The sequence below is a fragment of the Grampus griseus genome (genome assembly GCF_964374135.1).
Source record: "Grampus griseus genome assembly, chromosome: 15".
Classification (NCBI taxonomy): domain Eukaryota; kingdom Metazoa; phylum Chordata; class Mammalia; order Artiodactyla; family Delphinidae; genus Grampus; species Grampus griseus.
This window is the reverse complement of record NC_139009.1, coordinates 24,606,382-24,619,756: the sequence shown is the minus strand read 5'-3', so window position 1 is coordinate 24,619,756 and position 13,375 is coordinate 24,606,382. Positions and strand designations below refer to the sequence as shown.

The 13,375-nt window shown below is 41.1% G+C and overlaps 1 protein-coding gene across 1 annotated transcript in view; it reads left to right on the top strand.

Moving 5' to 3' along the window:
* The window catches only part of SRD5A2 (steroid 5 alpha-reductase 2), a gene marked incomplete at both ends in the record, with an annotated part of 53,264 nt that extends 49,500 nt beyond the window's left edge, over positions 1-3,764 (top strand). Inside the window, 2 exons of the mRNA XM_082672325.1 lie at positions 789-939; positions 3,698-3,764. Coding sequence (XP_082528451.1) covers positions 789-939; positions 3,698-3,764 — 218 coding nt within the window. The remainder of the gene's footprint in view (positions 1-788; positions 940-3,697) is intronic.
* Between the last annotated feature and the right edge of the window lie 9,611 nt (positions 3,765-13,375).

The window sequence follows — 13,375 nt, the reverse complement described above, 5'->3', positions numbered from 1 at the left end:
GTTATGTTAGATAATGACTTAAAAACAAAATATTCTTTGTATAAGTATGGAAAGAAAAAATTGGGGTGGAACTTTCCCAGTTTAGTGTGGGGCAGAAATATTGAGTGTAGATATATTTCCTAACATTATAAATGTGTTGATTTCTAGATACAGTTTTGAGGTCAGAAATAGAGGTTGGATAGAAAAGGAAATCTTTAAAATCAATAGAAACAGACTTCACCAGCCTCCAGTAGGGCAAAACCCTTGCAGCTCCCACTCTGTACTTTAAACTCGAACAAGTGTACTGCTTTGCAGAAGTGGGAGGGCAAATGCCAAAGGAGAATCTGACTAATTCTCACATCAGTTCAGGTTGTTATTGTTTTCACGTGGTGTGTTCTTTTAACTTGTATATGGTGGACGTGCTGTGTGGGTGTCCAGGGAAGGAGTGAGAAAGTGAGTGGTAGCTGGAAATGTTGCTTAATAGAACGAAACCATCCCCAACCTCCTGCACCTCATCCTTGTCCTGTCCAGAGCCAGTAGCCCAGCAGTTGTTGGAGATTTAGATGGAGCCCATCCAGCAGTTGGGGCCACTCCTCAGAACATTCCCAGATGTTCTGAGGGCTACAGGATGCTGATGCTGTTTTCCCTTCTCCCCAAGAGGATTCCACCAAACTCCCATTACTCTGAAGGCAGTCTCCAGCCCCACATTCATCCTAGGTTCCCTTATGTATTTTGGAACAAAGCACAGGGGTTTTAATGCAGCACTGATCTAGGACTGATGATTGACTTGTTGATTCTTCTGCACGCAGGTGGCTTGTTCACGTACGTTTCTGGAGCCAATTTCCTTGGCGAGATCATTGAATGGATCGGCTATGCCCTGGCCACTTGGTCCCTCCCAGCACTTGCATTTGCATTTTTCTCACTTTGTTTCCTTGGGCTGCGAGCTTTTCACCACCATAGGTAAACTTTTCAATCAAGGTGGCAGCATCCATGTAGCTTTCTTCTCCAAACAGGGTTTTATTAACACACGGAGTCAGATATAGACACGGAAGAGATTTTTTTTTTTTACAAGGTAAGGTTGATACAATTATCCAGACGGATGAATTCTGACCTTTTGGATTTTCACTGAAGTTGGAATTTAGCTGGATGACAGTAACAGTAACAATTTTTTTCTTCCTATGAGCAAAACCAAACCCAGGTAGATAGGAGCACCAAAGTGACTTGGGAAGCCACATGCCCCCTTGTTGAAGAAGGCTTCCCAGAGAGAAGCACTCGGTGTCCACATGAGTTAGTTGACCCCGGCTCTGTGCCCTCCTATCAGGCTTATCTGGCAATGGCTGCTGTTTGGCAGTGGGCTACAGGTAAGAGGAGGTACAAGACGTAGATTCCATTTCCGTGCTTCAATTCACTTCCGCCACATCTCTCCAAGTGTGTTCCATAGGTGGGAGCCCAGGTGGCACTTTCCAAAGCTTCACAGGTAATTCTGAGGTACAGCCAGGGTGGATAACCGCTGGGGAAAAGTACTAGCCCTGTACCTAGTGTGCCTACTATTTTTAATTCTAGGTTTGGTGCTAACTGTTCAGATAATCACAGAGCCCTGGAAACTCTAGGATTATTTTCTTGGAATCTGTGTAATACCAGGGCTTATTTTGGTACTCTCCTCCGTCCTCTACCTCCACCCTCCATAAATCATTACCAACGTTATTGCTGGCTTCCTGGGAAGATAGGGTCAACAATTATGTACTTGTGTGGTGCAGTTTCAGGACTGTGCCATCTGTTGGGGAATGCTGGGAATTGCAGGGGTTTAGACCCATTCCCCTGTAGGTCTAGCCTAAAGCTTTACTAACGCCTCCCTCCCTCCCTCCCAATCCCTGAGCCTGGGATGGGGTGGGGACAAAAGAGTTAAGGAAAAGTATCACTGGAAGGGAAAGGGTTACATACTAAGTTGCTATCAGGCTGTAAAGGCAAATGTCAGATCCCTTTGCTGAAATGGGGCTGGAGGAAAGAGAAAGCCTGTGGTTACTGGTGACAGAGGGGATGGATGCCCAAACAGAGAACGGGCTTGGAACCAGGACCCTGAAGGAACCCCTTATACTCCTGCATAGGTGTTTTAGTCCCGCTAATGATTAATTTCAAAGTTTTGAAGGTTTAAATAAGAATGTGTTCTTTTCCTTGGAGTGGAATTTATGCAGAGACCTGTGAGAAATGAATGAAACAGCAACTCCTCATGATCTATTCTTACCCCCTCCTTTGCTTGGTGGGGAAGGGCGCCAGAGGGTCCCCAGCCTGGAAGGGGGTCAGTGTAATAGTTCTCCCCCATTCAGGTAGGCCTGTTGCCCACCAGAGTCAGAGGGGTGGGGGAGAGGACAGGGCATCAGCCAGCAGTTGGAGGGGCCCTGAGAAGGGTGGCCTGCGCTGGGCTTGGTCGGGGAGGGATAGCAATCCCACCAGAGGGTTCTAGCTAGTACAACAGCAGAATCCAAACTGAGGCCCTGTCCTATTATGTCAGCCTGCTTCAGAGGGAAGGGCGGAGGGCATCTTTTCACAGGGCTTACTGGGGTTTGTGAGAGGCAGCTCAGCAGACCCCAAATCACAGCACGGAAAACCAGCCACCTCCTGTGACATATTAATACTATTTGTCCCTCAGTTCAAACTATGGTACTTGAACAGAGTGTATCATCTTAATTATAACTTGAGAGCTGCCAGCTTCAACTAGGTAAGAGAACAGCCTGGTCACTTAAAGGGAAAGCCTTTTTACAAGATGTTAGTCTCCCTGGGCTGCCGAAATAGATGACCACAAACCGAGTGGCTTAAAGAACCGAAATTTATTCTCTCACAGTTCTGAAGGCAGAAGTCTGAAATCAAGGTGTGGGCAGGGCCACGCTCTCTCTGGAGGCTCAAGGGAAGAATCCTTCCTTGTCTTTTCCTAGCTTCTGGCAGTGGCCGGCAGTCTTTGGTGTTCATGGCTTATAGCGGCCTCACTCTAATCCCTGCCTCTGTCTTCACGTGGCCTTCTCCCATGTGTGTGTGTCTCTGTGTCTCTTCTTCCCCTTCTCATGAGGACACCAGTCATATTGGATTAAGGGCCCACCCTGCTCCAGTATGACCTCATCTTAATAAATTATATTTGCAGTGACCCTATTTCCAAAATAAGGTCACATTCTCAGGAACAGGGGTTTAGAACTTCAGCATATATTTGGGGGGAACACAATTCAACCTATAATACAAGGTAACATTTTTTTGGTGTTTCCCAGGCCTCACAAAGGGATATTTTTCCTGGGAACATGACCAGTTCTCTAGGGTTAACGTTGCCTATGCTCTTTGGGGTCTCTGGTTCCCTGTATTTCTCAGTTGAATCAACTGAGTACTTCTTTCTGGCTATGATGTATTTTTTATTGGGTAAAATATACATAACATAAAATCTACCATTTTAACAATTTTAAGTGTATAATCCAGTGGCATCAGGTACACTCATCATATTGTGCAGCCACCACTGCTGTCCTCTGGCTATTACTTTTTATTTCTCAACATGAGAAACTTCAACATCTACAAGAGATAGGATGCAGGAGGGAGGAAGAAGATAGATAGATGGCCATCTGGAAGAGTCAGACCCTGAACAACTGCAGGCTGGTTTGTAACAGGGATTCCAAACAGATCAAACCTCAGTCGTTGACCACTGCTTGGTTGTATTTATAATTATTCCTCTCTTGTCTTTTAGATTCTACCTCAAGATGTTTGAGGACTACCCCAAGTCTCGGAAAGCCCTCATTCCAGTCATCTTTTAAAGAAACCAAATAAAAAGGGAACAAAGCTCCCACAATCCTTTTGAAAACCATCAAGCTGCTGAACCTATAACTTTTTTTTTTTTTTTTTTGCGGTATGCGGGCGTCTCACCGCTGTGGCCTCTCCCGTTGCAGAGCACAGGCTCCGGACGCGCAGGCTCCGCGGCCATGGCTCACGGGCCCAGCCGCTCCGCGGCATGTGGGATCCTCCCAGACCGGGGCACAAACCCGCGTCCCCTGCATCGGCAGGCGGACTCTCAACCACTGCACCACCAGGGAAGCCCTGAACCTATAACTTTTTAAAGTCCCATCGTGTATATGTAATAGGAGGCCTGTGGTGTTCTGGCAGCTGGCCTGAGGATTCTGCATGGGCCCCCTTAGTGTTTCCTCCCATCCTCCCTGTCCAGATCTCTTACTGAAGCTTCAGCAAGGCCCTTTTTTTTACTCAAAGACATCTACTTAGCTATTGCTCCTAGAAAGTGCAAAGTTTCCTATGTTTTTTTTTCTTTGAAAGACCCAAGTACAGGTGGCTTTATACCTGCTCTGTATCCATCTAAGACAGCTCGGTAGTTGAGAAAGTTTTGAGCTGAGGGCAGTGCTTATAGAATTTATTAAAGGTGCACATTTGACACGTATACAAATCCGCAGCGATTTAAATTCTGAAGCTGCATGGACCCAGAGCAATTTTTCTTCCAAATGAAAACCCACTCACGTGGGTTTTCCTTAGTTAACTGTGAAAAATGTGAAATGATTACGTAGACTTTTAATAAGGGAGCTCTGTCTTCATATTGCTGAAAATGCAACAACGCATTGACCCCATTTCAAATTTGTGCATTGTCTTAGTGCCTCTGTCTTCCTGAAGAGTCCACAATCCCTGTTAGAGATATCATAGGCTAATCCAGAAAACTGGTGTGGGTTTTATTGAAGGTCAGATTTTAATGACCACAGAGAAGAAGAGATGACTCTGGTTGACTACAAAGAGCAGAAAAGTGTTTTACAATAGACCGCAAATTCTTATATTCTTAGAAACTGGTGGGAATATCCAAATAATGAGTGTCAGATAAGGAAATCGCCGAATAAGAGCACATGTTGTTTGCCTGGACAAGACATGTACAATGATGGTAAAGCATCTCAGAAGCACCCAACAACTCTTCTCTTCTGGAGTTTCTGCATCACAGTCCTCAGGATCTGATCAAGAAGGCGTTCCCTAGGGGTGCCTTGAACATCAGTTCTCAAAAGTCCTGGGAGCAGAGGCTGAAAATTGCAACCGGAGGGACGCCTTTAGGCAGAAAACCTGCTTTGTTTGGCTCTGACAGTGTTTCTCACATAGTCTGGTTTTCTTTTCTTTTCCTTTTTTGTGGTACGCGGGCCTCTCACTGTTGTGGCCTCTCCCGTTGCGGAGCACAGGCTCTGGACGCACAGGCTCAGCGGCCATGGCTCACGGGACCAGCCGCTCCGCGGCATGTGGGATCTTCCCGGACCGGGGCACGAACCCATGTCCCCTGCATCGGCAGGCGGACTCCCAACCACTGCGCTGCCAGGGAAGCCCCAGTCCGGTTTTCTTTTTTTGTTTACATTCAAAGTTTCCAAAATTTAAAAATTAGGAGGTTTCTGCATTCTCTAGTGTCCTTTAAAAAGTTGGAGGATCTGGACCCATGGAGCCAGCTAAGAGCTGGGACTGATCAGCTGGTAGACATCAGAATTTGCAGCCTTGTGGAGGGGTCACCCTTGCATGGGTGCTGAGACTTTGGGCTCTTTAGGGAAGGGGCTGAACATTCATAATTAGAATGTATGATGATATTTGTCTATGTAGGTCTAGGTTTGTACTCAGCATTGGTAATATTTAGCAAACCCCTTTGAGAATGAGCACCAGTTTTATCAGATGTAATGCTAAGTGCAGAAATTCACTAGGATAGAACACACAGGACACTCAAAAGATCTGAAGATGATGTACATTACTGAAAAATATAATCACATATATACATGTTTTGCTGTTTAAATGCCTCTCAAATCATGGGTGTTAAGTAATTTTTTTGAATTAAAAGATCCCCAGACTCACGAAGATTTTCATAAAGTGTTGAGCTGTGTTTGTTCCCCCTTTATTTCTTTTTTCCTCCAAGTGTTGCTTCCTTTTTTTCTCTTCTCTCTTCATTTTGCCAACTTGAAATTCAGGGCTCTGAGCTGAAAATAAAAGAGAAATATGACTTATAGAGCTTGTCACACAGCTAAGAACTCCAAGCAGGTGCAATAAAGGCGCAGGAGAATGTGCTAAGGCTGGATGCCCCTCCTCGTGTTCAGGCATACACGGGGGATTGGGAGAAACACAGTGAAATAAATCTTAAAGTGTAGCTTGGCCTCTGTGAAATAAAAGACTCCCTGTTCTCTCCGTGACATTGAAAAGTGCCTTTATTAAATCCTTTATTTTATTACTATGTAAAACATCCTTGAAATATAATGAGTGCTCAACAAATGGTAGCTACTATTTGCCCAGTGTGTGCAATCTCAGGACGAAACTGCTATTCAGCAATTGCATTTTTTTGCCACTAGAGGGTGCTCTCTAGAATTTTATTTAGGCCAATCCTGATTTACTTAGGAAACGCATGTCTGGAAATTTAAGAAATTCTACTGTCATTTCAAGTTAACATGATCGTGGACCTCCTTAATTTAAAAATAGGGTAGAATAACTTTTATGTAATTTTAAATATTTTCTTGATAACTGAGTTATTCTCTGCTGTAGGGCTATTCAACTCGATTTCTCTGTTTAGGTCCAGAATATGTATGCAGAAGGAATACAGTAAAGGTCCGGAGCCTTGCTCATCCCTAAACGTATTTCCCCTTTCTCCTAAAACTGGAGTGCAGCAAAAATATGGTTAATTTAGGCTTCTGTGGAGTGGTTTTTGAAATTAGGGGCTAAAATATGACAGTGGCTTTTCCTGGTGGGAATGTTTTCCTACCGGCCTGTAGGAGGTGCTGTAATGTTTTGTTTTCAGAATTAAAGAGCCAAAGCACATTTAAGACGTCAGCTAAGATTGGGATTGACATATACACACTACTACATATAAAATAGATAACTAATAAGGACCTACTGAATAGCACACGGAACTCTACTCAATACTCTGTAATGGCCTATTTGGGAAAAGAATCTAAAAAAGAGTGAATATATGTACGTGTATAACTGACTCACTTTGCTGTACGCCTGAAACTAACACAACATTGTAAATCAACTATACTCCATTAAAAATTTTTTAAAAATAAAGTAATAAAATTATAAAAAGTAAAATAAAAGATAAAAACAGGCAAAAAATGTAAAATAAAACAATCAAAACAAAACAAAATAGTTAAAAATAAAAGACATCAGCTAGGTCCACCCCTTTGTATCACAGATGCAGACACTAAGACCCAGTGTTAAATGCCTTCCAAGGTGTTGCATAGCTGGTCTTAACTTGTCCCTTTAAGGATCAGAAGTCTTTTTTTCTCTGTAAAGCACAGCAGACTTTTACAAGAGAGACCCAGCAGAGCCTACCCAGATAGGTGTGAATTTAAGGCCTGAACATGCTCATGCACTCAGCAATCATTTTTGAGTATTTATGATGTGAAAAATGGTAAGGGGTGGGAGGATATTGTTGAATTAGACATGACTCTTGCCATTTAGGGGCTGCCATTTGGATTTCTGAAGAACTCCTGCAGGAGAAAAATAGCCAGAGCTTAAGTGCTGTGTCACAATTCAGATACACACTGATTTTCCTGGGCATTGGGTGGAAACTGTTTTTTTCACTCTGTGGGGGAGGATCTGGCTGAGGCCCTTATCTTGAACCTATTTGATAAAATGAAGGTGTAGTAGAGATGACATTTGTGTTCAGCATGGAAAATATATTAAGTCACAACTTCCCCTCATCCCAAACACTTATCTTCATACAGAGCAACATTGGTTCTGTCATGTTCAGAAGGAGAAAAGACTGCTAATGAGAAATTTGCAATTAAATAGTGACTTAGGTGGTTTAAACTCTTTCAAAAGCCAATAAATAAACGTATGATTTTACTGTCCTGTAGTTTTGCAATATCCATCTTTTTTTTTAAACTTTATTGGAGTATAATTGCTTTACAATGGTGTCTTAGTTTCTGCTTTACAACAAAATGAGTCAGTTATATGTATACATATGTTCCCATATCTCTTCCCTCTTGCGTCTCCCTCCCTCCCACCCTCCCTATCCCACCCCTCCAGGCGATCACAAAGCACGGAGCTGATCTCCCTGTGCTATGCGGCTGCTTCCCACTAGCTATCTATTTTACGTTTGGTAGTGTATATATGTCCATGCCTCTCTCTCGCTTTGTCACAGCTTACCCTTCCCCCTCCCCATTTCCTCAAGTGCATTCTCTAGTAGGTCTGTGTCTTTATTCCTGTCTTACCCCTAGGTTCTTCATGACATTTTTCCCCTTAAATTCCATATATATGTGTTAGCATACGGTATTTGTCTTTCTCTTTCTGACTTACTTCACTCTGTATGACAGACTCTAGGTCTATCCACCTCATTACAAATAGCTCAATTTTGTTTCTTTTTATGGCTGAGTAATATTCCATTGTATATATGTGCCACATCTTCTTTATCCATTCATCCAATGTTGTACACTTAGGTTGTTTCCATCTCTGGGCTAGTGTAAATAGAGCTGCAATGAACATTTTGGTACATGACTCTTTTTGAATTATGGTTTTCTCAGGGTATATGCTCAGTAGTGGGATTGCTGGGTCGTATGGTAGTTCTATTTGTAGTTTTTTAAGGAACCTCCATACTGTTCTCCACAGTAGCTCTATCAATTTACATTCCCACCAACAGTGCAAGAGGGTTCCCTTTTCTCCACACCCTCTCCAGCATTTATTGTTTCTAGATTTTTTGATGATGGCCATTCTGACTGCTGTGAGATGATATCTCATTGTAGTTTTGATTTGCATTTCTCTAATGATTACTGATGTTGAGCATTCTTTCATGTGTTTGTCGGCAGTCTGTATATCTTCTTTGGAGAAATGTCTATTTAGGTCTTCTGCCCATTTTTGGATTGGGTTGTTTGTTTTTTTTGTTATTAAGCTGCGTGAGCTGCTTATAAATTTTGGAAATTAATCCTTTGTCAGTTGCTTCATTTGCAAATATTTTCTCCCATTCTGAGGGTTGTCTTTTGGTCTTGTTTATGGTTTCCTTTGCTGTGCAAAAGCTTTGAAGTTTCATTAGGTCCCATTTGTTTATTTTTGTTTTTATTTCCATTTCTCTAGGAGGTGGGTCAAAAAGGATCTTGCTGTGATTTATGTCATAGAGTGTTCTGCCTATGTTTTCCTCTAAGAGTTTGATAGTTTCTGGCCTTACATTTAGCTCTTTAATCCATTTTGAGCTTATTTTTGTGTATGGTGTTAGGGAGTGATCTAACTTCATACTTTTACATGTACCTGTCCAGTTTCCCCAGCACCACTTATTGAAGAGGCTGTCCTTTCTCCACTGTACATTCCTGCCTCCTTTATCAAAGATGAGGTGACCATATGTGCGTGGGTTTATCTCTGGACTTTCTATCCTGTTCCATTGATCTATATTTCTGTTTTTGTGCCAGTACCATACTGTCTTGATTACTGTAGCTTTGTAGTACAGCCTGAAGTCAGGGAGCCTAATTCCTCCAACTCCGTTTTTCGTTCTCAAGATTGCTTTGGCTATTCGGGGTCTTTTGTGTTTCCATACAAATTGTGAAATTTTTTGTTCTAGTTCTGTGAAAAATGCCAGTGGTAGTTTGATAGGGATTGCATTGAATCTGTAGATTGCTTTGGGTAGTAGAGTCATTTTCACAATGTTGATTCTTCCAATCCAAGAACATAGTATATCTCTCCATCTATTTGTATCATCTTTAATTTCTTTCATCAGTGTCTTATAATTTTCTGCATACAGGTCTTTTGTCTCCTTATGTAGGTTTATTACTAGATATTTTATTCTTTTTGTTGCAGTGGTAAATGGGAGTGTTTTCTTGATTTCACTTTCATATTTTTGATCATTAGTGTATAGGAATGCAAGAGATCTCTGTGCATTAATTTTGTATCCTGCTACTTTACCAAATTCATTGATTAGCTCTAGTAGATTTCTGGTAACATCTTTAGGATTCTCTATGTATAGTATCATGTCATCTGCAAACAGTGACAGCTTTACTACTTCTTTTCCAACTCGGATTCCTTTTATTTCCTTTTCTGCTCTGATTGCTGTGGCTAAAACTTCCAAAACTATGTTGAATAATAGTGGTGAGAGTGGGCAACCTTGTCTTGTTCCTGATCTTAGTGGAAATGCTTTCAGTTTTTCACCATTGAGGACGATGTTGGCTGTGGGTTTGTCCTATATGGCCTTTATTATGTTGAGGAAAGTTCCCTCTATGCCTGCTTTCTGCAGGGTTTTTATCATAAATGGGTGTTGAATTTGGTCGAAAGCTTTATCTGCATCTATTGAGATGATCATATGGTTTTTCTCCTTCAATTTGTTAATATGGTGTATCACGTTGATTGATATGCGAATATTGAAGAATCCTTGCATTCCTGGAATAAACCCCACTTGATCATGGTGTATGATCCGTTTAATGTGCTGTTAGATTCTGTTTGCTAGTATTTTGTTGAGGATTTTTGCATCTATGTTCATCAGTGATATTGGCCTGTAGTTTTCTTTCTTTGTGACATCCTTGTCTGGTTTTGGTATCAGGGTGATGGTGGGCTCGTAGAGTGAGTTTGGGAGTGTTCCTCCCTCTGCTATATTTTGGAAGAGTTTGAGAAGGATAAGTGTTAGCTCTTCTCTAAATGTTTGATAGAATTCGCCTGTGAAGCCATCTGGTCCTGGGCTTTTGTTTGTTGGAAGATTTTTAATCACAGTTTCAATTTCAGTGCTTGTGATTGGTCTGTTCATATTTTCTATTTCTTCCTGATTCAGTCTTGGCAGATTGTACATTTCTAAAAATTTGTCCATTTCTTCCAGGTTGTCCATTTTAGTGGCATAGAGTTGCTTGTAGTAGTCTGATGATCTTTTGTATTTCTGCAGTGTCAGTTGTTACTTCTCCTTTTTCATTTCTAATTCTATTGATTTGAGTCTTCTCCCTTTTTTTTCTTGATGAGTCTGGCTAATGGTTTATCAATTTTGTTTATCTTCTCAAAGAACCAGCTTTTAGTTTTATTGATCGTTGCTACCGTTTCCTTCATTTCTTTTTCATTTATTTCTGATCTGATTTTTATGATTTCTTTCCTTCTGCTAACTTTGGAGTTTTTTTGTTTCTCTAATTGCTTTAGGTGCAAGGTTAGGTTGTTTATTCGAGATATTTCCTGTTTCTTAAGGTAGGATTGTATTGCTATAAACTTCCCTCTTAGAACTGCTTTTGCTTCATCTCATAGATTTTGGGTCGTCGTGTCTCCATTGCCATTTGTTTCTAGGTATTTTTAAAATTTCCTCTTTGATTTCTTCAGTGATCACTTCGTTATTAAGTAGTGTATTGTTTAGCCTCCATGTGTTTGTAATTTCCAGATCTTTTCCTGTAATTGATATATAGTCTCATAGTGTTGTGGTCGGAAAAGATACTTGATACAATTTCAATTTCCTTAAATTTACCAAGGCTTGATTTGTGACCCAAGATATTATCTATCCTGGAGAATGTTCCATGAGCACTTGAGAAAAATGTGTATTCTGTTGTTTTTGGATGGAGTGTCCTATAAATATCAATTAAGTCCATCTTGTTTAATGTATCATTTAAAGCTTGTGTTTCCTTATTTATTTTCATTTTGGATGATCTGTCCATTGGTGAAAGTGGGGTGTTAAAGTCCCCTACTATGAATGTGCTACTGTCGATTTCCCCTTTTATGGCTGTTAGTATTTGCCTTATGTATTGAGGTGCTCCTATGTTGGGTGCATAAATATTTACAATTGTTATATCTTCTTCTTGGATCGATCCCTTGATCATTATGTAGTGTCCTTCTTTGTCTCTTCTAATAGTCTTTATTTTAAAGTCTATTTTGTCTGATATGAGAATTGCTACTCCAGCTTTCTTTTGGTTTCCATTTGCATGGAATATCTTTTTCCATCCCCTTACTTTCAGTCTGTGTGTGTGTCTAGGTCTGAAGTGGGTCTGTTGTAGACAGCAAATATGTGGGGCTTGTTTTTGTATCCATTCAGCCAATCTGTGTCTTTTGGTGGGAGCATTTAGTCCATTTACATTTAAGGTAATTATCGATATGTATGTTCCTATTCCCATTTTCTTAATTGTTTTGGGTTTGTTATTGTAGGTCTTTTCCTTCTCTTGTGTTTCTTGCCTAGAGAAGTTCCTTTAGCAGTTGTTGTAGAGCTGGTTTGGTGGTGCTGAACTCTCAGCTTTTGCTTGTCTGTAAAGGTTTTAATGTCTCCATCAAATCTGCATGAGATCCTTGCTGGGTAGAGTAATCTTGGTTGCAGGTTTTTCTCCTTCATCACTTTAAATATGTCCTGCCAGTCCCTTCTGGCTTGCAGAGTTTCTGCTGCAAGATCAGCTGTTAACCTTATGGGGATTCCCTTGTGTGTTATTTGTTGTTTTTCCCTTGCTGCTTTTAATATGTTTTCTTTGTATTTAATTTTTGACAGTTTGATTAATATGTGTCTTGGCGTGTTTCTCCTTGGATTTATCCTGTATGGGCCTCTCTGTGCTTCCTGGACTTGTTTAACTATTTCCTTTCCCATATTAGGGAAGTTTTCAACTATAATCTCTTCAAATATTTTCTCAGTCCCTTTCTTTTTCTCTTCTTCTTCTGGAACCCCTATAATTCGAATGTTGGTGCGTTTAATATTGTCCCAGAGGTCTCTGAGACTGTCCTCAGTTCTTTTCATTCTTTTTTCTTTATTCTGCTCTGCAGTAGTTATTTCCACTATTTTATCTTCCAGTTCACTTATCCGTTCTTCTGCCTCAGTTATTCTGCTATTGATCCCATCTGAGTATTTTTCATTGCATTTATTGTATTGTTCATCATTGTTTGTTTCATCTTTAGTTCTTCTAGGTCCTTGTTAAATGTTTCTTGCATTTTGTCTATTCTATTTCCAAGATTTTGGATCATCTTTACTATCATTATTCTGAACTCTTTTTCAAGTAGACTGTTTGTTTCCTCTTCATTTGTTAGGTCTGGTGGGTTTTTATCTTGCTCCTTCATCTGCTGTGTGTTTTTCTGTCTTCTCATTTTGCTTATCTTACTGTGTTTGGGGTCTCGTTTTTGCAGGCTGCAGGTTCGTAGTTTCTGGTGTCTGTCCCCAGTGGCTAAGGTTGGTTCAGTGGGTTGTGTAGGCTTCCTGGTGGAGGGGACTAGTGCCTGTGTTCTGGTGGATGAAGCTGGATCTTGTCTTTCTGGTGGGAAGGTCCACGTCTGGTGGTGTGTTTTGGGGTGTCTGTGGACTTATGATTTTAGGCAGCCTCTCTGCTAATGGGTGGGATTGTGTTCCTGTCTTGCTAGTTGTTTGGCATAGGATGTTCAGCACTGTAGCTTGCTGGTCGTTGAGTGAAGCTGGGTGCTGGTGTTGAGATGGAGATCTCTGGAAGATTATCGCCGTTTGATATTATGTGGAGCTGGGAGGTCTCTTGTGGACCAGTCTCCTGAAGTT